The 19,805-nt window shown below is 41.5% G+C and overlaps 1 protein-coding gene across 10 annotated transcripts in view; it reads left to right on the top strand.

Moving 5' to 3' along the window:
- The window catches only part of evi5a (ecotropic viral integration site 5a), a 280,753-nt gene that overhangs the window by 43,531 nt on the left and 217,417 nt on the right, over positions 1–19,805 (top strand). For 9 of the 10 annotated variants that reach the window (XM_043698799.1, XM_043698797.1, XM_043698800.1 and 6 more), the window contains exon 2: positions 11,165–11,394. In XM_043698799.1, coding sequence (XP_043554734.1) covers positions 11,246–11,394 — 149 coding nt within the window. In that variant the 5' untranslated portion in view covers positions 11,165–11,245. Of the gene's footprint in view, positions 1–11,164; positions 11,395–19,805 lie in introns of those variants that run through there. The other variant, XM_043698806.1, reaches the window with a different exon arrangement.

Raw genomic sequence — 19,805 nt, 5'->3', positions numbered from 1 at the left:
TACAATTGCAACAGTTAAGAGGCATTTGGATGGGTATATTAATAGGAAGGGTTTGGAGGGATATGGGCCGGGTGCTGGCAGGTGGGACTAGATTGGGTTGGGATATCTGGTCGGCATGGACGGGTTGGACCGAAGGGTCTGTTTCCATGCTGTACATCTCTATGACTCTATAACTACTTTTCAAAACTTCAAAAAAATTAATGACTATTTAAAATTGATTTTTTTTTAAACGTTGTATATGGAGAATGACGTAGGAACTTTGGCTAAGAGGTTGTTAGTAATTTAGTCCAAAACTGTAAAGGAATTGCATCCATCATAACAAATTATACAGCTTTGAAGAATGCGACCTGTGACTCATCTTGCTCACGCTGAAATTTTGAAAATGTCATTTGATATGCCCCATTTATCCACTAAGTTAGTAATTCCCTCAGGTCTGTGTCTGAATGTTGAGAGTTAGTCTCACTTCAAAGATAACAAGCATTTGAGGCAATGCTGAAGGAGTACATTACTGTCAAAGATTCAGTCTTTTGGTTGAGATGTTAGTGCAAGGCCCAGTCAACACTTTGTTGGAGTGGAGGGTCCCATAGTATTGCTTCAAAGATCAGCAATGGCGTTATCTCTGTGGTTCTAATCAATGTTTGTTATATTTATTCACACCACTAAAATATCTTGTTATTACATCAAAATTTGCAGGGACTTGTGCTCAAATTGGTAATTCCTAAAAATACCTCATTGACTGTAAAGCTCTTTATAATGTACTGAGGTTGTGAAAGGCTCTGTATTAAGATGTCTTAATTTTGTTAACTTTAAGTCTGTTTCCAGTTCATTTGAACAAATAATTGTTGGATTAGCTTACAGCACCCTTTCAGAAAATACATTCCAGATCTTAAATATTTATTATAAAAATACATTTCTCATGAATAATTTGGTTCTTTTGCCAGTTGGCTAAAATCTGTTTCCTGCGGATAATGATCCTGATGGTAATGGAAAGTTTCTTCCTATTTTCGGACTCTCAATTCATTGTATACTGAAACAACATTTTAAAATAGTTGAAATTCAGAAGACATCTCTCTATAACACTGGCTGCGTTCATTGCACCACACATTCGACTACTCCTTGATTTTTCCATCTGACAGCGACTGATATAGGGAGACTGCTGCATCAACGGATGTCACTGTGTGGTGAATTGTTTGGAAATGGACATTGAAGCTTTGAGTTCTTGAGAAGTAATTTGAAAAAGTAGTATCTATTTGTTTCCCTTTGAATTTGTTGCAATGAGTAAACAGGGAGGTGATGGTCTCGTGGTATTTTTCCTGGATTGTTGATCCGGAGACCTAGGTAAATGTTCTGGGCCCTGGGTTCGAATCCCACCAAGGCAGATGGTGGAATTTGAATTCAATAAAAATCTGGAATTAAGACTCTCATGATGAGTTCAATGTCAATTGTCAGTAAAATCCATCTAGTTCTGTTATGTCCTTTGCTGCCATTCTTACTTGGTCTGGCTTATGTATGACTCCAGACAGCAATGTTGATGACTCTTAAGTGCCTCTCTGGGCAATTTGGGATGGACAATAAATGCCACTCCCCTCCCGCCCCGTGAATGAATATTTTTTTTAAAATTTGACTTTTGTGAATTTGCAGGGCAATTAAGGACAAGACCTGAACTGTTATTACAGGATAAATCCAATCTCAACCACTGTCTTCCATAAATGTGCAGTTACATGCAGAAATCCAGAAGTTGCTGTTAGAAACACGCTACTTCTCAGGACGTGTGAAGTTGTTAGCTTCCATGAAGGACTTAGCACTGAAATCAGAACTAGTACGAATTGGGTTATTTATTCATTGATTTTCCACTAGAGAGATGAATGCAATATATCTAGTGCATTTTGGAGAAAATGAGTTTGATCGTGTAACAAGTAATTGCTAAACAATCTGTCAGACCTAGAAAAATAGTTTTGAAGTTTAGTTCATTCAGAAGAAAATCCAGGTGCGAGCTTTTAAAACAAGATCATATCTTTATTTGATCTGTTTCCCTTAATATCAAATTAATTTTGAATGCTTTTTTGTTTTCTACATCATTCATATCTAATTAATGTTGGATATTCATTCCAGTTGCACGCAGTGCTCAAAAGCCACATGGAGTGTGCTATTCAATAAGACCATTAGTATCTGAAGGGGCTAACTGACATCACAAGTTTAAGCTCTGCCTATCAAGGCTGAAAGAACTGATCCTGGGAGGAGCTAACCAGCTGTACACAAGTAGCGAACAGTAATGTGTATTTTAACTTGTATTAGATGACTCACAAGAGACAATCATGTTATCTCAGAGGTCATGTATACAGCTTTTAAATAATATGTAATAAGCCTTTTTATGAAGATTGAGCACACCTTCTGCTCCACAGTGTGAGGGCATCCTTCTTGACATGGTATCAGAAACTTAGACTCTTACCAATTAGAAGTATTGATGACTGTGAATCTAACCAAGGCATCTTGGATTACTCCTGAAAACGCAGCAACAATATAAAGTAGGGACTGTAATGGAAAAGACTCCCAGATTAGGGGAAGTCTCTGCTGTGAAGCCCACAAAATGCCTGAATAGCTGTCATTGAGGTCATTGCAAATATGCCTGTAGACAAGATCTGTGCAATGTACTGGAAATTTATGATCTTTTTCTGCTCAAAGGGAAATTTAATCCATTTTAGGACTCTTCACAGTTTTCAGTTGTGTGCTGGTGTTCCAATAGAGTTATAATGGTCAGTCAAATAGTAAGCGGTGATGATTTCATTGTTTGTATTCATTAAGAATGAGGGCCAATAGACACATTGATAACACATTCATATACAATTGCTATTCACAAGTATGGGGAAACTCATTGTCTTTCTTGTTGCTCATTTGCCTTCTCAACACATTTCACATTCGGCTATTCTTTCCGGAGATGGTTGAAGCAATATTTTTAAACCTTTTTAAATACTTTTATAAACACTGACTTGGAACTTCATTTTTTTTTTAAGTACCAGAGTATTGAGTACAGGAGTTGGGAGGTCATGTTGCGGCTGTACAGGATATTGGTTAGGCCACTTTTGGAATATTGCATGCAGATCTGGTCATCTTCCTATTGGAAAGATGTTGGGAAACTTGAAAGGGTTCAGAAAAGACTTACAAGGATGTTGCCAGGGTTGGAAGATTTGAGCTATAGGGAGAGGTTGAATAGGCCAGGGCTGTTTTCCATGGAGCGTCAGAGGTTGATGGTGACCTTGTAGAGATTTATAAAATCATGAGGGGCATGGGTAGGATAAATGGACAGGGTCTTTTCCCTGGGGTTGGGGAGTCCAGAACTAGAGGGCATAGGTTTAGCGTGAGAGGGAAAAGATATAAAAGAGACCTAAGGGACAACTTTTTCACACAGAGGGAGGTATGTGTGTGGAATGAGCTGCCAGAGGAAGTGGTGGAGGCTTGTACAATTGCAACATTTAAAAGGCATCTGGATGGATATATGAATAGGAAGGGTTTGGAGAGATATGGGAGAGAAAATTTGACTTTGCCTAATGAGATATTAAGTCCGAAAGCCAAAAGCTTGTTCAAAGAGGTAGGCTTTCAGAAGTGTCTTAAAGGATAAAGACATCACACGGCTGAGAGATATAGGGAGAGAATTCAGAACTTATAGCCTTAACATCTAAAAACACACCAATGAATGATGGAGTGCTCAAGAATGAAAGGAATGCAGATATGTTGGAGAGTTGTGATACTGGATGAGATTATGATGATAAAGTAGGGCAAGATCAAACGAGTTTTTGGAAACAGGCGTTCTAAAACCAGCATTACTGGATTGAGAATCATAGTTAGTCATCGAGCATGGGGAAACAGGTAAATGATGCCAGTTAAGACATGAGTTTTGGATGATTTCAAAAGCAAAAACCCGAGAGATTATTCAAAACCATGTTGGAATAGCTTTAGATGAGATCTAACAGAAGCATGAATAGTGAGGTTTTCTGCAGAGGTTGAGCAGTGAGTGGTGTTAAGAGATGAGTGTTCTCTTACTGTGGTCATGTGGCTGAGAGTTAATTGTGGGGTTGAATGTGATATCAGAGGCTGCAGGCTGTTTCAGTCTCAGTGGTTGGGAAGAGGGATGAAGTTATTAGCTGAATGTATTTGGGACAGACACTGAACACAATATTCTTTGTCTTTCTCCATATTTAGTTGGATCAAATTACTGCTCAGTACTGCATGTTGAACAAGTAGTCTGACAATTTTGTGGTGAGGTCGAGCTTTGTGCCGTCAGCCTACTTGTGGAACCTGATGCTGTTTTCAGATGGTGTTCCCATGGAGCAGAAATAGGTATGGTATAGGGATAAATCCTTTGCAGTCACCAGAAGTAACATGGTGGGGAGTGGGAAGAGAAGCGATTGCAAGTGCTGTCTCTCTCCTCTCTCCCCCCCCCCCCCCCCCACAGGAAAACAATGGAGAAGGATGGTGTGGTCAACTGTGCTAAAAGCAACCATCAGATCAAAAGGGAGGAGGAATAGAAGTTACCATTAACATAATCATCAAAGTTGTCATTTTAACTTTTGTCACTGTTGCAGGAGCAAAAACCTGACTGACTGACTGACTGATTCCTGCAAGTTCAATGCTCTGTAGCCCTGAGGCGTGCAGTAGTAAATAGTGGTGGATAATTAAACAACTAACTATAGCAACTGACGTTTCAAATATCCCCATCTTGAGTAATAAGATACCAAGAAATCGGTGCAACAGAAAGGCTGAAGCAATTGTTGTCTTCAGCCAGAATTGCCGAGTACGTGACTCACCTCTGCCTTCTTCCAGAGGTCCCTAGCATATTATCTGCTTTGATTTACTCCACATAATATCAAGAAATGGCCAAGTATGCTGGATACTGCAACGGCTCAAGGCTTTGGTAGTATTCAGCAATTATACTGAAGAGTTGTGTTCTAGAGTGCATTCTAACTGTATCCCGAGCTAAGATATTCCAGTGTAACTTACAACAGTGGCGAATGTTGACAATGTAAAAAATTGTCTAAGTATGTCCTGTCCACAAAAACAGGACGAATGCAATATGACTTCCTTCGATCATCACCACAGTGATGGAATGTGTTTGACAGTGCAGTCAAATAGAAATTAAAAAGATTTGGTTCCTGTCAGCTTCTCACCTCATCACAACTTTGATCCAAAAATAAAAGAAGAGCTGAAATGAAGAACATCAAGGTAGGATTTGGCTGTTTGGTGTCAACGATCCCAGATAAAATTGTCAGTGGGAATTGGACAAACTCTCCGCTAGTTGGAGTCATAACCTTGCAAAAAGTCATTAATGGCTGCTGAAGGCTTGTCCTCATTATCTCAGTCCAAGTCCAAGCTATCCTCTACAGCTTAATTTATTAACTTCCCTGAATCCTAAGTTAAGAAGTAGAGATGTTTGCACATGATCCCAATGTTTGGTATATTTGCAACACCTGATTCTGAAGCAGTCCAACGCCACTTGAAGAAATACTTGGACAGCATTTGGGCTTGGGCTGATAGTGGGAGTTTGCATTCATGCCACACAAATTCCAGGCAGTGACATCTCTAATAAGAGAGAATCTGATCATCTCCCTTTGACATTCAGTGGCTTTGCTGGGAGGTTATCATTAACCAGGCACTTGACAGGACCAGGCACGCAAGTGCAAGAGCAAGTCAGAGGTTGGGAAACCAGTCTTGTCACCCCATTGCTTGTCTTTCTCTACAAGACACAAATCAGAAACAAATCACTTTCCACTTGCCTCAAACAGTACTAAAAAAGGACAGCACTGTCAAGGATAAAGCTATCCACTCAATCACCACCCCATCCACCACCTTAAACATTTACTCTCTCCATCATTGTGGACAGTGGCAGAAGCATCTACTATATATGGGTATAGTTAATTGTGTCGGGCAATTGTGTCTGGTTGATGGAGTCTAGAGTAGGAAATGAGAAGTTCTTTTTTGCAGGAAGAGTCAAAAAGCAGAGCATTTTTTAAGTGGAAAACTACAGAATTCCAAGATGCAGAGAATTCTAAGTGTTCTAGTGTGTCAATCACAAAAAATTGGCATTCGAGGGCAGCAAATAATTAGGAAGATTAGTGGAATGCCATCCTTTATTCTGAGAAAATTGAACATAGATGTAAGGATCTTATGCTTCAGTAATGGAGGGCATGGTGAGACCATATGGTGATGCGGTGTACAGTTTTGGTCTCCTTACTTTAATAAGGATGTAAGTACATTGGAGATGGTATAGAAGACGTCACGAGATTAAAGGCAAAATACCGCAGTTGCTGGAAATCTGAAACCAACACAACAGATTAGATTAGATTCCCTACAGTGTGGAAACAGGCCATTCGGTTCAACCCTCCGAAGAGTAACCCACCCTCTAAGTGTTCAACCCTCTACCCGAAGAGTAACCTATTTCCCCTCTAATGCACCTAACACTGTGGGTGATTTAGCATGGCCAGTTCACCTGACCTGCGCATCTTTGCAACTGTAGGGGGAAACCGGAGCACCTGGGGGCAACCCACACAGACACTGGGAGAATGTGCAAACTCCACACAGACAGTCGCCCAAGACTGGAATCTAACCTGGGATCCTGGTGCTGCGAGACAGCAGTGCTAACTACTGAGCCATAGTGCCTGTGAATAACTTTCTTAATAAAAATTCCGTAAAGTATATGATCCAGAAAACTTACTAAGACAAGCCACATTTTCTTGGTTTTGAAAAGAAAAATAAACTTTACCATCTATATAGTCTGCAATACAATCGATGAAGTGCAGAAACTGCACTCAAGCACTCACTGACAGCATAACCTCAGGTGTTTACCAACAACCAATGTCATCAAGCCAATTCTGCTCCTGGAGTTATCACTCAGTGCTACAATCTCTCGCAATTATATCCAACAAATACTGTTTTTGTGGTTTTTTGAACACCACTATTAATTGTCCTGAATGATTGAGTCTAAAAGCGTGGCGCTGGAAAAGCACAACAAGCCAGGCAGCATCCGAGGAGCAGGATCTGCAGCATCTGCGGGAAACAGAGCTAATGTTTCTAGTGTGGTATGAATTCTTCATTCCAATGAAGAGTCATACCTGCTGAGTTTACTATATTGATACCTGGAATAAGTAGGTTACCTTAAGAGTAAAGGTTGGACAGATTGAGGTTGATTCCCCTGGAGTTTTGAAGAAGATTGATTTGATTGAAGTATATAAAATCCTGAATGATTTTGACAAGTTGGAGGTGGACAGAATATTTCCTCTTGATCAGTCCAGATTAGAGTGGTGTATTTTAAAATTGGGGTTTCCCTTTTAGGGCAGAGATGAAAATAATTTTCTTTGAGGCCTGTGCGACTTTGGAACCATGCTTCAGGACATGGTAGAGACAGGATCATTGAATAATTTTAAGACGGAGGGTAAGGAGATTTTTGTTAGTCAAGGGAATCAAAGGTTACTGGGATTTGGTAGATGGGAATGTGCAATTCAAAACAAGTAGATCAGCCATAATATTAGTGAATAGTGGAGTAAGCTTGAATTGGCAAATAGTCTACTTTTATTCCTAATTTATACGATTTTACATGCAAGATATACTGGTGCCACTCACTAAAGCTTAGAGTCATAGAGATGTACAACATGTAAACAGATCCTTCAGTCCAACCCATCCGTGCCGACCAGATATCCCAACCCAATCTAGTCCCACCTGCCAGCACCCTGCCCATACCCCTGAAACCCTTCCTATTCATAAACCCATCCAAATGCCTCTTAAACGTTGCAATTGTACCAGCCTCCACCACCACCTCTGGCAGCTCATTCCATACATTTACCACGGCACTTGACAAACCAGTGATTTCTAACAACCTGGCTTAATGCAGCAGGTATGTGGAAGCACCACCTCCTGAAAGTTCCCTTCTAAGTAAATGCCATCCTGGCTGGAACTATTTCAAATTTTCTTTCATTGTTGCTGCGTCATAATCCTGGAATTCCATATTTAACTGCACTGTGGAAAGACTTGCAGGAGATGGACTGTAGCTGTTATGAGAACCTGGCTCACCACATCTTCTCAAGTACAATCAGAATACATTGTAAATGCTGGCCATGTCAGATTTGCCCAGATTCTGAAATAAAAAAGATTTAAAAAGACCATTTAAGAGTTGATGACTCATTTAACACTTCAGGAGCAACAGTTTGCAAACATTGGAGTCCTTGAGAGTTGTTTTGGTTTAAGGGGAGGGGATGGTAATGGCAGATTTAAAGTTGAGGGTTACAGAACCTGAAGACGTTCACAATCTTAGCAAATATCATAGCTAGGATTAGATATTAAGTTGTAAGAATGTTGTCCCAGCTGATGATCTTCTCAGATAAGACTGATCCCTATCAAGAACCTGGTTTGATGGATTGCAATTTTTAATATTAACAAAGTGGTCCCTCACTAAAACATAAGCATGCATTGCTGTTGATTTTTCTTAAACTTTAGTAAGACTAAAATTTTATTAGAAAAGCGATGTGGATAATTTAAAAATAATCCAATCAATCTAATTATAATACAAATTCAAAGATTTTGAACACTCAGTAAAAATATAATTCTATTCTTCCCAAAACTCTCCCTTGTAATTTGTAAAGAAACAAAACCAGCATTTGTATAGTCCCAAAACACACCTGGTATTGTTCCCAAAACACCATTCATATAATACCCTATTAGTATCCCTGCATGTAACACCTTGGTAAGTTTAAGTTACTTCAGGATTTGATTTTTAAACTGGAACTGTCATACTTTTTCCTGGAGCTATGATGCACCTGAGTTTCACTGCACTTGCTTAAATAATCGCTTCTGTGCTTTATATGGTCTGGAACCAATGCTAGCTATTCACTAAGAATGTAACTATATATATCCTCCTTTAACAAGAGCATTACTCGACACAGCCATCCTGTCTCAAGATTTGGAGATGCCAGTGTTGGACTGGGTGTACAAAGTTAAAAATCTCACAACATCAGGTTATAGTCCAATAGGTTTATTTGCAAGTACTAGCTTTTGGAGCGCTGCTTCCTCACAACAATCTGACAAACCTGTCAACACCTGTTTCCTGACTACATAGTTGGCTGTTTAGTTAGCATTCATACTCACATACATTGTTTTGATTCAGAGGAACTGGGTGCATTGTTGAAATTCATGACATTTAATATTGCACAGTATGTGAAATACTCTTGTTTAATCTAAAGGGCTTATTTTTAATCTGTGCTTTAAATGAATGCGGGGAAATCGCAATTGCTGCTTCAACCAGTTTGTTTTTATTGGTTTTCTGTTGTAATGCCAGCTATTTAATATTTTAGAGGAATTCTGTTGTGCCAAGTTTGTATCTGAAGCATTCTTGAGGGTGATAATTAGGAAATAAGAATCGAAAATCTGCATGAAGTTGCAACTGGCATTGTAATGTTTTTAAAACCAAGGGGTTTAAAGATGTAGACTCATAGTGTGTGCAAAGGGTGATGGTGTAGAAGTATTGTGGAGATGCCAGTGTTGGATGAGGGTGTACAAAGTTAAAAATCACACAACACCAGGTTTACAGTATTTGGAAATACTGGCTTTCAGACCGCTGCTCCTCCATCAGGTAGCTAGTGGGGCAGGATTATAAGTCACAGAATTTATAGCACAAGATCATTGTGTCATGCAAATGATACAGTATATTGAACAAACCGCAATCTAGGTTTGTTCAATATACCATATCAGTTGCGTGACACGAATGTTGCGCGATAAATCCTGTCAGGATGATCCTGCCCCACGAGCTACCTGAAAAAGGAGCAGCAGTCTGAAAGCAGGTACTTCCAAATAAACCTCTTGGACTATAACCTGGTGTTAAGTGTTTTTTTTAATGGTGTAGAAGTGGGAAGAGAAGCCATTGCCCTGGTTACAACTGGGCAGACAAGTACCAAATGTGAAGCCCTACCCAGCTGGACATTGGTAGAGAGGCATTGGAAAAGAATGGAATAGTCAATCAGTTAAAGGCTGCAGACAGGTCAATAAAGGCTATATATTTCTTGTCTCTTTGAAGTTTCCTTCACTTAAATTTATGTTAAATTTGCGTGTTTTTGACTCTTATCTGATTTTTTGGGGGTTTGTGAGCTCATCCCAAAAAGTTTAAACTTTGTCTCTGCATTTTCCTGACAGTCTCTGTTTTTTGTGCCTTCTTGGATGAGCCTTTTCCATTTTGCTTGGACAAGAATCCTTTGAATTGATAGAGATGTTTAGTGTCTTCGGCGATGTTTTGAGGAGTTGGGAGCTTCCTGCAGCAAATCTGTTTCGACTGGAGCATTTGCTTTGGTTAGCTGAGCCATGCTTTAGGTTCCTGACTCCTTAAACTTACTGCACCGTAACTAAATTGATGCACTAGAACGTGATGGTGTGCATAAATATACACCATGAGATGGAATGGTAAGTCAGTTGGACCAATGTCTAATTGACCATGTACATTGTCATATGTTAGATTGCAGTAAATTCCTGTTAATTTTTGGCAGCTTTTACAGAGGCAGATTCTATTGTAAATGCGGACATGGGAATTTAGGATGGAAATGGTTGCCATGTATAAATGTAAAATTTTTCATGTCAGGAGAAGAATCACTGCGAAATTTAGTACAATTCAAAGCCAGGAAGCAGCATTTATCAAGCAAGTCTATTTCTTGACATAACTGGTTTGCAAATTCAATTACTTCAGAAGATATGCAGGTTCGGTGAATTGGCCATGCTAAATTACCCATAGTGTAGGTTATAAGTCAGGGGTAAATATAGGGTGGGGGAGTGGGTCTGGGTTGGCTACTGTTTGGAGGGTCGGTGTGGACTTATTGGGCTGAAGGGTCTGTTTCCACACAGGAGGAATTCTAATTTATTACTAATTAAGCTGATAGCAGATATTTTGAATCAACTTGGGCAATTATGTTATGACAGGTGGGACTGAAACCCAGGTCTTCTGGCCCAGAGGTAGGGGCTTTACCACTGCACCGCAAGCCCTCAACACTCGACGGGAGTTGATGTGCATATTGTGTTGAAACCTGGGATTTTACAAGGGACCTTCAGATCTTGAGTCAAATGCTCAACCCAGCTGAGCTATTTTGTCCGCTTAGCTGATGGCATGCTGTATAATCTAATCATAAGCTTTTCTCATCAGGTGGCGACAGACAAGGTTGCAGAGAAATTGAGTTCTACTCTCTCATGGGTGAAGAGCACAGTGTCTCACACTGTCAGTCAAATGGCTAGCCAGGTGGCAAGCCCATCCGCTTCACTGCACACTACATCTTCTTCAACAACACTGTCTACACCAGCACTTTCACCAGGATCACCAACCACGCTCAGTCCTGATGACTTGGAGCTCCTAGCTAAGCTAGAAGAACAGAACAGGTCAGTTCAGTTTTGTTCCTTGTATTCAAGGTTTTTGTAAGTTAAATAGTTTTATGGAGAAAATTAAGATAAGCTAATGTATTTTTGCTTATCATTGTGATGTTTACACCACCCATGCCCTTCACCTATTCCAAGATTTTCATTTCCCCTGCCCCCAACGTCTCATCTTCACCATGGACATCCAGTCCCTGTACACATCGATCCGCCACAACGAAGATCTCTAAATCCTCCGTTTCTTCCTCTCATGCCATCCCAACCAGTACCCTTCCATGAGGAGGTTGAACAGTTAATCAACTTTACCAACACCTTCCACCCCGACCTCGAGTTCACCTGAATCAAGTCGGCAACCTCCCTCCCCTTCCTGGACCTCTCCATCACAGTCTCTGGTGGCCGACTAACCACAGATATATGCTACAATCCAACCAACTCCCACAGCTACCTAGACTACACCTCAACCCACCCCACCTCCTCTAAAAATGCCATCCTTTATTCCCAATTCCTCCGTCTCTGCTGCATCTGTTCCCAGGATGACCAATTCCACCTCAGTCCCAGGTGGCCGCCTCCTTCCACAAATGACCCTTCCCACGTGGTTGACAAGGCCCTCCATCGCATCTACTTGATCACCGGACTTGAACCCCACCCTTCCCAATGCAACAAGGACAGGCCCCCCCCCGTCCCCGTCCTCCCCTTCCATTCCACTAAGCTCTGCAAACAATGCATCATCCTCCGCCACTTCCACCATCTCCAAACGGACCCCCACCAGCAGAGATGTATTTCCCTCCCCACCCCTGTCAGCATTCCATAAAGACCATTCCCTCCACTTCTCTCTTGTGAAGTCCACACCCCCCACCAGCCCACACCCAAGTCCTGGCACCTTTCCCTGCCACCACAGGAAGTGCAAAACCTGCGCCCACACCACTCCCATCACCTCCATCCAAGATTCCAAGGGATCCTTCCACATCTGTCAGAAATTCACCTGCACCTCTACCAATGTCATCTACTGCATCCATTGCACCTGATGTGGTCTCCTCTACATCGGGGAGACAGGACGCCTTCTTGCGGATTGTCCCAGAGAACATTTCTGGGACACCCGCACCCACCAGCCCCACCACCCTATGGCTGGACACTTCAACTCCCCCTCCCACTCTGTCAAGGTCATGCAGGTCCTGGGCCGCCTCTACCGCCAAACCATTGGCACCCAATGCCTGGAGGAGGAACGCCTCATAATCCGTCGAGGGACCCTGCAACCACATGGGATAAATGTGGATTTCAACAACTTGATTTCCCCTCTTCCCCCCATATTATCCCAGTCTTAAGCCTCCAAGTCAGCACCATCCTCTAGACCCATCCATCACTGCTCCCTCTGATCTATCACTGTGTCCCTCACCTTCGCCTACCTATCACAATCTCAGCTACCTACCTGCAACCCCACCCCTTCTCATTTCTCTCTCAGCCCTGACCCGCAAGCCTCATTCCTGATGAAGGGCTTGTGGCTGATTCTCCGCTCCTCAGATGCTACCTGACCGTCCGTACTTTTCCAGCACCACGCTCTGGACTCCTCCCTGATATTTACTTCTCACTACTTTAATTTGAACTCATCGGTTTTGCCCACTGCCTGGTATGAAGAAATGAATACTAGCGAGTTTTGAGAAGATTTGTAGCTCAGGTTGACATTCTGGATGTAGATTTGCGCGCTGAGCTGGCAGGTTCATTTTCAGACGTTTCGTCACCCTACTAGGTAACATTTTCAGTGAGCCTCTGGATGAAACACTGCTGATTCCTGCTTTCTATTTATATGTTTGGGTTTCCTTGGGTCTGTGTCATTTCCTGTGGCGATGTCATTTCCTGGGGTAACTACTTTCCTACGGTGATGTCATTTCCTGTTCTTTTTCTCGGTGGGGCGGTAAATTGGTTCCAAGTCCATGTGTTTGTTGATAGAGTTCTGATTGGAATGCCATGCTTCTAGGAATTCTCGTGCGTGTCTCTGGCTTGTCCTAGGATGGATGTGTTGTCCCAGTCGAAGGGGTGCCCTTCCTCATTGTATGTAAGGATACTAGTGAGAGAGAGGGTCATGTCGTTTTGTGGCTAGTTGATGTCCATGTGTCCTGGTGGCTAGTTTTCTGTCAGTTTGTCCAATGTAGTGTTTGTTGGTCCTTGCACAGTATTTTGTAAATGACATTAGTTTTGCTTGTTGTTTGTTTAGGGTCCTTCAAGTTCATTAGCTGCTGTTTTCGTGTGTTGGTGGGTTTGTGGGCTACCATGATGCTAAAGGGTCTCAGTAGTCTGGCAGTCATTTCCGAGATGCCTTGATGTAGGGGAGAGTGGTTAGGATTTCTGGATGTGTTTTGTCTGCTTGTTTGGGTTTGTTACTGAGAAATCTGCAGACTGTGTTCATTGGGTACACGGTATAGGTGATTTTCCTCTGCTCTTTGTAGTTCCTCTGTGCTGCAGAGTGTGGTGGCTCGTTGGAATAATGTTCTGATGCAGCTTCATTTGTGGACGTTGTTCAATATTTGTGTTGTTTTCCTGTAGACGCTGGTTTGAAATTCCCCATTGGCTGTTCGCTCTACTGTGATATCCAGGAATGGCATTTTGTTGTTTTCCTCTTTTTAGTGAATTTTACGCCAGCAAGGGCATTATTGATGGTCTTGAAGGTTTCCTCTAATTTGTTTCGTTTAGTGATGACAAAGATGTCATCCACGTAGCGGACCCAAAGTTTGGGTTGGATGAGCTATTTGTTTGAGTCTCTGCATTACTGTCTCTGCTAAGAACCCTGATATCGGAGATCCCATGGGTGTTCCGTTGGTTTGTCGGTCGGTTTTGTTGTTGAAGAAGTGGGTGGTAAGGCATAGGTCCACTAGCTTGACGATACTGTCCTTGCTGATGAAGTTGATAGTGTTTGGTGTATGTATCTTTGGGCCTTCTAATAGTGTAGTCAGTGTTTCCTTGGCCAGGTGATGTTGATTGATGTGAACAGAGCTGTTAAATCAAAGGAGACCATTATTTCATCCTCTTCTATCTTAGTGTCTTTGGCTTTCAGGAATTCTTAGGTGGAGTGGATGGGATTGGCATGAGTCTTCTACTGAGTCATTTACAAAATACCGTACAAGGACAGTAATAAACACTACATTGGACAAACAGGCAGAAAACTAGCCACCAGGATACATGAACATCAACTAGCCACAAAACGACATGACCCTGTCTCACGAGTATTCTTATGTACAGATGAGGAAGGACACCACTTCAACTGGGACAACACATCCATCCTCGGACAAGCCAAACAGAGACACCACGAGGATTCCTAGAAGTAGGGCATTCTAACCTTATCAACGAACACATTGACCTGGACCTGATTTATACACTCCCAACACTGAGAAAAGGAACCGGAAATGGCATCACATCAGGAAATGGCATCACATCAGGAAATGGCATCACCAACCCAAGGAACCCCATAGAAAGCAGGAATCATCAGCAGTGCTTCGTTCAGATGTTCACTGAAGATGTTACCTAGTAGGGTGACGAAACGTCTGAAAATGAACCTTGCACCTCAGCGAGCAAACCTACATCCAGAAATTAATACTGTACATGTATTACTATTGGACCAACTTGGTATTTGCATTCACACTGAGCATTATTACCCTCTGTTACGTATTACTCACTGGACAATGAAATGTAAAGTGTCTGGAAACTATATTGTTATAGTTTTACATATATAGTTCATAAGGAGTGTAATTTAAATGGTTTGTGTCCTTGGGACATATGAAAAACTTCAGTTATTTTTGCTTAGCTTGCAATTTCATCTGCAGGGCGATTCTTCAGGAAAATGCAAATTTTCTGATTTGGCATTGGAATTTTAGGATTACAAAGAATTGCTTGGAAGCATAAACATAGAAACGTGGAAAGTAGGAATAGGCCATTCGACCCTTTGCGCCTGCTCCAACATTCGTTATGGTCATGGCTGATCATCCAACTCAGTAGCCTGATCCCACTTTCCCCCACCCCTATCCTTTGATCCCTTTGGCTTCAAGTGCTATATCCAATTCCTTCTTGAAATCGGACACTGTTTTGGCCCTGACTGCTTTCTGTGGTAGTGAATTCCATAGGCTGTCCACTTTCTGGTTGAAGAAATTTCTCCTTATCTCAGTCCTAAATCGTGATCCCTGGTTCTGGACTCCTACTGTTGGGAAACTCCTTCCTGAATCTACCATATTTACTCCTTTTAGAAATGTACAGGTTTCAAATGAAATCCTTCTCCTCCCCCCCCCACCCCCATTCTTCTGAACTCCAGTGAATGTAATCGTAACCAATTTCACCCTTCCTCATGTCCATCCCGCCATGCCAGGAATTAGTCTGTAAGCTTTCACTGCCTTCTCTCAATAGCGAGAACATCTTTCTTCAGATAAGGAGACTAAAACTGTGCACAGTACTCCATGTGTGGTTTTGTCAAGGCTTTGTATAATTGCAGGAGACATACCTGTTCCAGTAGTCTAATCCTATTGCTACAAAGGCCAGTGTATCAATTCTTTCTTAACTGCCTGCGAGCTTGCCTTCAGCGACTGGTGTACACTGACACCCAGGTCTCGATGTAGATTTCCCTCCCTCAATTTCTAGTCATTCAGATAAGTGTGCGCTTTCCTGTCTCTGCTATCAAATGGAATAACATCACATTTATGCATATTATATTACTCCTGCTATGCATTTGCCCAATTAGTCAGCTTGTCCAAATCACACTGAAACATCTCTGCATCCTCCTCACAGCTCATCCTCCCACCCAGCTTTCTGTCATTTGAAGATTGGAGGTATTACATTTCCCTTATCTTACTCATTGACCAATATTGTGAATGCTGGGGTCCTAGTAGTGATCCCCACTGTCCCCAATAGTTACTGCCTGCCATATGCCTGAAAAAGACCCATTTGTACCTATTCCAATTCCTGTACACTACTCCCAATCATGTGCTTAAATATTACACACTTCTCTCATCACAAGATCTATTATTAACTGTCATTAACTTTCTTGTGAAAAAAATGGCTTTGTTCTCAACATATAATATTGAAACTTTAACTGCTTAATTTTTTTCTCCTATAATTCTCCTGAAGCAGCAATTCACAAAGACCATAAAGAATTCTATTAACCATGAGTAATGTTATTATATAATGTGAAGGTGCCGGTGTTGGACTGGGATGGACAAAGTTAAAAATCACACAACACCAGGATAGCCTCAGCCAGGACTTTGGGTTCATGTCTCGCTTCAGGTGATCCCACTACAGTATACACTCTCTCCCTCTCACACGGGCATAACAAGCACACACACAAAGTCTATATATTCACACACTCACACGGACCCTCACACACGCTGTCTCTCAAACACACAGGCATACACCCTTCCACTCACACCCTCTCTCAGGTTTATACTACGCCACCCTCAAGCACACACTCTACCAAGCACATGCAAACACACGCACTCTCGTGCACACTCTTCTCCCCCTTGCCCCACATGTGCATACACACACATATAAGTCTATGGGATGAATTTGCATTTGCAGAATTGTATTTGCAGGTACATTGTATTTTTGCTCAAAAAGCGCACAACCTGCAAGCAGTCAATGCAGACATTCAATCCATGTAACATTTTATAAATTCCTACTTTGGAATAGAACCAGTCTGACTCAAGATTGGGATACAGACAAACTCTAACCTCACACCTTTAATGCATTGTCTGAGCTAAGACGTCACCTTTTTTTATAAAACATACAAGTTATCTTGAGAATGTGCCTTAAAAGAAGTTCTGACATTTACATGTTAATGAACCAAAACCTGCAACCCTGTCTAAAAGAGGAAAGACATAACAACAACCTAGGTTTGTTCAATATATCCTTTTAATTGCATGACACTGATATTTTGCAATAGGTTCTGTGTCTTATGATCCAGCCCCATGAATTACCTGCTGAAGGAGCAGTGCTCCAAAAGCTAGTGCTTCCAGTTAAATTTGTTGGACCTAGTGTTGTGATTTTTAACTAATGTTGTTACAATTCAAGGTAGTTTGCAAAGAATTTATTGTTGGGGTGGGTCAGAATTATAATACTAAACAGGCCATTCAGTCAACTAATTTATTGTGTTTATCTTCTGTTGTTGTTATATCTGTAGAAGCCCCCAGGAACCTCTTTTAGGTGAAAACATCTGAAATCTTACTTATTTACTCAGTCATAAGACTCCATGATTTAAAACTGAAGAATTTACTATACAAGAGTCAAACAAAACAAATGTCTTAGTTTACCACTGCTTCACTGCTGTTGGGTCACAATCCTGGAATTCCCCCCTAAGGGTCAATCTACAGAACATGGACTGCAGCAGTTGAAGAAGGCAGCTCACCACCACCTTTTCGAGGGCAACGAGTGACGCCAATGTCCCTTGAATGAATTTTTTAAAAAGTTGGCTCAGATGTTTACTTTGCCTGCAGGTTATCAAACTCAGTCACAAAGTCCTTCAAAGCTCTGTCTTTCTCAAAGAATTTCAGCTCCTTTCCCTTTAATAACTAGCCTGAATCCCAGCTGACGACAACACAGATTGAACCCATGTTGCAAGGTCACGATCTTGAAAATAAAATGACATGTCTGCAGAATCACTTCAGTTCTACCTGTTAGGTTCTGAATGGTGTAGAACAAATGGAGCAGCACGGTGGCTCAGTGGTTAGCACTAATGCCTCACAGCACCGGGGACCTGGGTTCATATCCACCCTTGGGAGACTATTGCCTGGAGTTTGTACATTCTCCCCATGCCTGCGTGGTTTTTTTCCAGGTGCTCTGGTTTCCTCCCACAATCTAAAGGTGTGCAGATTGGCCATGCTAAATTGCCATGGTGTCCAGGTTTGCGTAGATTAGGTGAATTGGCCATGCCGTATTGCCCACCCTGTCCAAGGATGTGTAGGATAGGTGAATTAGCCATGGGAAATGCAGGGTTACAGGTATAGGGTAGGGAGGTGAGTCTGGGTGGGATGCTCTTTGGAGAGTTGGTGTGGACTTATTGGGCCGAATGGCCTGTTTCCTCACTGTAGGGATTTTGTGGACCAATGTTATCTTCAAGTAACTCAAACACCTGCAATATCATTGTATGTGCTGGTTCTCAGCTTGGGGATTCTTCAGATTATCTGTACTGCATCACAGAACTTAGCAACTTCTACCCCTGAGCATAGATAGCTTTACGTTCCTCTTATATAGCTTTAACCAGTTTTAGTCCTCTAGAAATTTGGGTTTCCAGTTTCACCTTCTATTTATGCTTCCTTAGAAAATTGGAGAGTTGGTCTCTGTTTTTGGTTATAGAGTTATACAGCATGGAAACAAGCTCTTCGACCCAACACGTTCATGCTGATCATGATTTCTAAATTAAGACTACCTTAAAAAAGCTTTTGAACTGATGGATTCCATCATAACATGACTTTCCTCTCATTCCATCAACGTCATCTCAGCATGTCAGTGTCTGTTTCTGTTCCCTTTTCTGCCAATACTTTATTGATTTCCTTTTGAAGCAGCACATTTCCTGTGACTGGTAGTTGCATATTCTGACAGCACTGAAAAGGAAATATTTCCTAGCTTTCCTCTTTGATCTATTTGTAATTCCTGTACTTAAGGTTCATACTTTTGGATGTTCTACAGTTAGAACCATTCTGTGCACATCTCTCCTGTCCACACCACTTATAATTTAAAAGACTCCTCTATCAGATCTTTTATTATTGAAAAAAGAAAAAGGTACCAACTTCTTCAATCTTTACCAATAGCTGTAATCTCTCAGTTCTGGTACCATCCTTATAAATAGTTTTTGCATTTTTGTAAACACTTATGCCCTTTTTATAGTAGAGAGGCCAGACCGTGTACAGTATTCTTAATTAAGCCTGATGCAGGATCTCATGCAGGCTCAATATAACTTCATTACTGTTGAATTCTACAACCCTAGAAAATACACCAATGCTCTCTTTGCATTTTAATTGCTTTGCTGGTCTGTGATGCTTTTAATGGTTTTATTACTTGTAGTTCGAGCTCTGTTTGCTCTTCTGTCCTGTGCAGTTACTTATTTTTATTGTGTAGATCGTATTTCTATGTTTCTTACCAAAGTACATCACTCTTAAATACATCGTAGTTAAAATTATTTTGTCATTGAATGGTTGCTTCTGCGAGTTTCCTGATGTCTTTCAGATATGATGCAGAGCTGGGCTGAGGAGTGGCAGATGGAGTTCAACCCTGTCAAGTGTGAGGTTGTCCATTTTGGAAGGACAAATAAGAATGCGAAATATAGGGTTAACGGTAGGGTTCTTAGTAAGGTGAAGGAGCAGAGGGATCTTGGGGTCTATGTTCATAGATCTTTGAAAGTTGCCACTCAGGTGGATAGAGCTTGTAAGAAGGCCTATGGTGTATTAGCG

The sequence above is a fragment of the Chiloscyllium plagiosum genome, chromosome 11 (assembly GCF_004010195.1).
Source record: "Chiloscyllium plagiosum isolate BGI_BamShark_2017 chromosome 11, ASM401019v2, whole genome shotgun sequence".
Lineage (NCBI taxonomy): Eukaryota > Metazoa > Chordata > Chondrichthyes > Orectolobiformes > Hemiscylliidae > Chiloscyllium > Chiloscyllium plagiosum.
The sequence above is the reverse complement of the archived record's forward strand: the minus strand, read 5'-3'. Positions and strand labels throughout refer to the sequence as shown.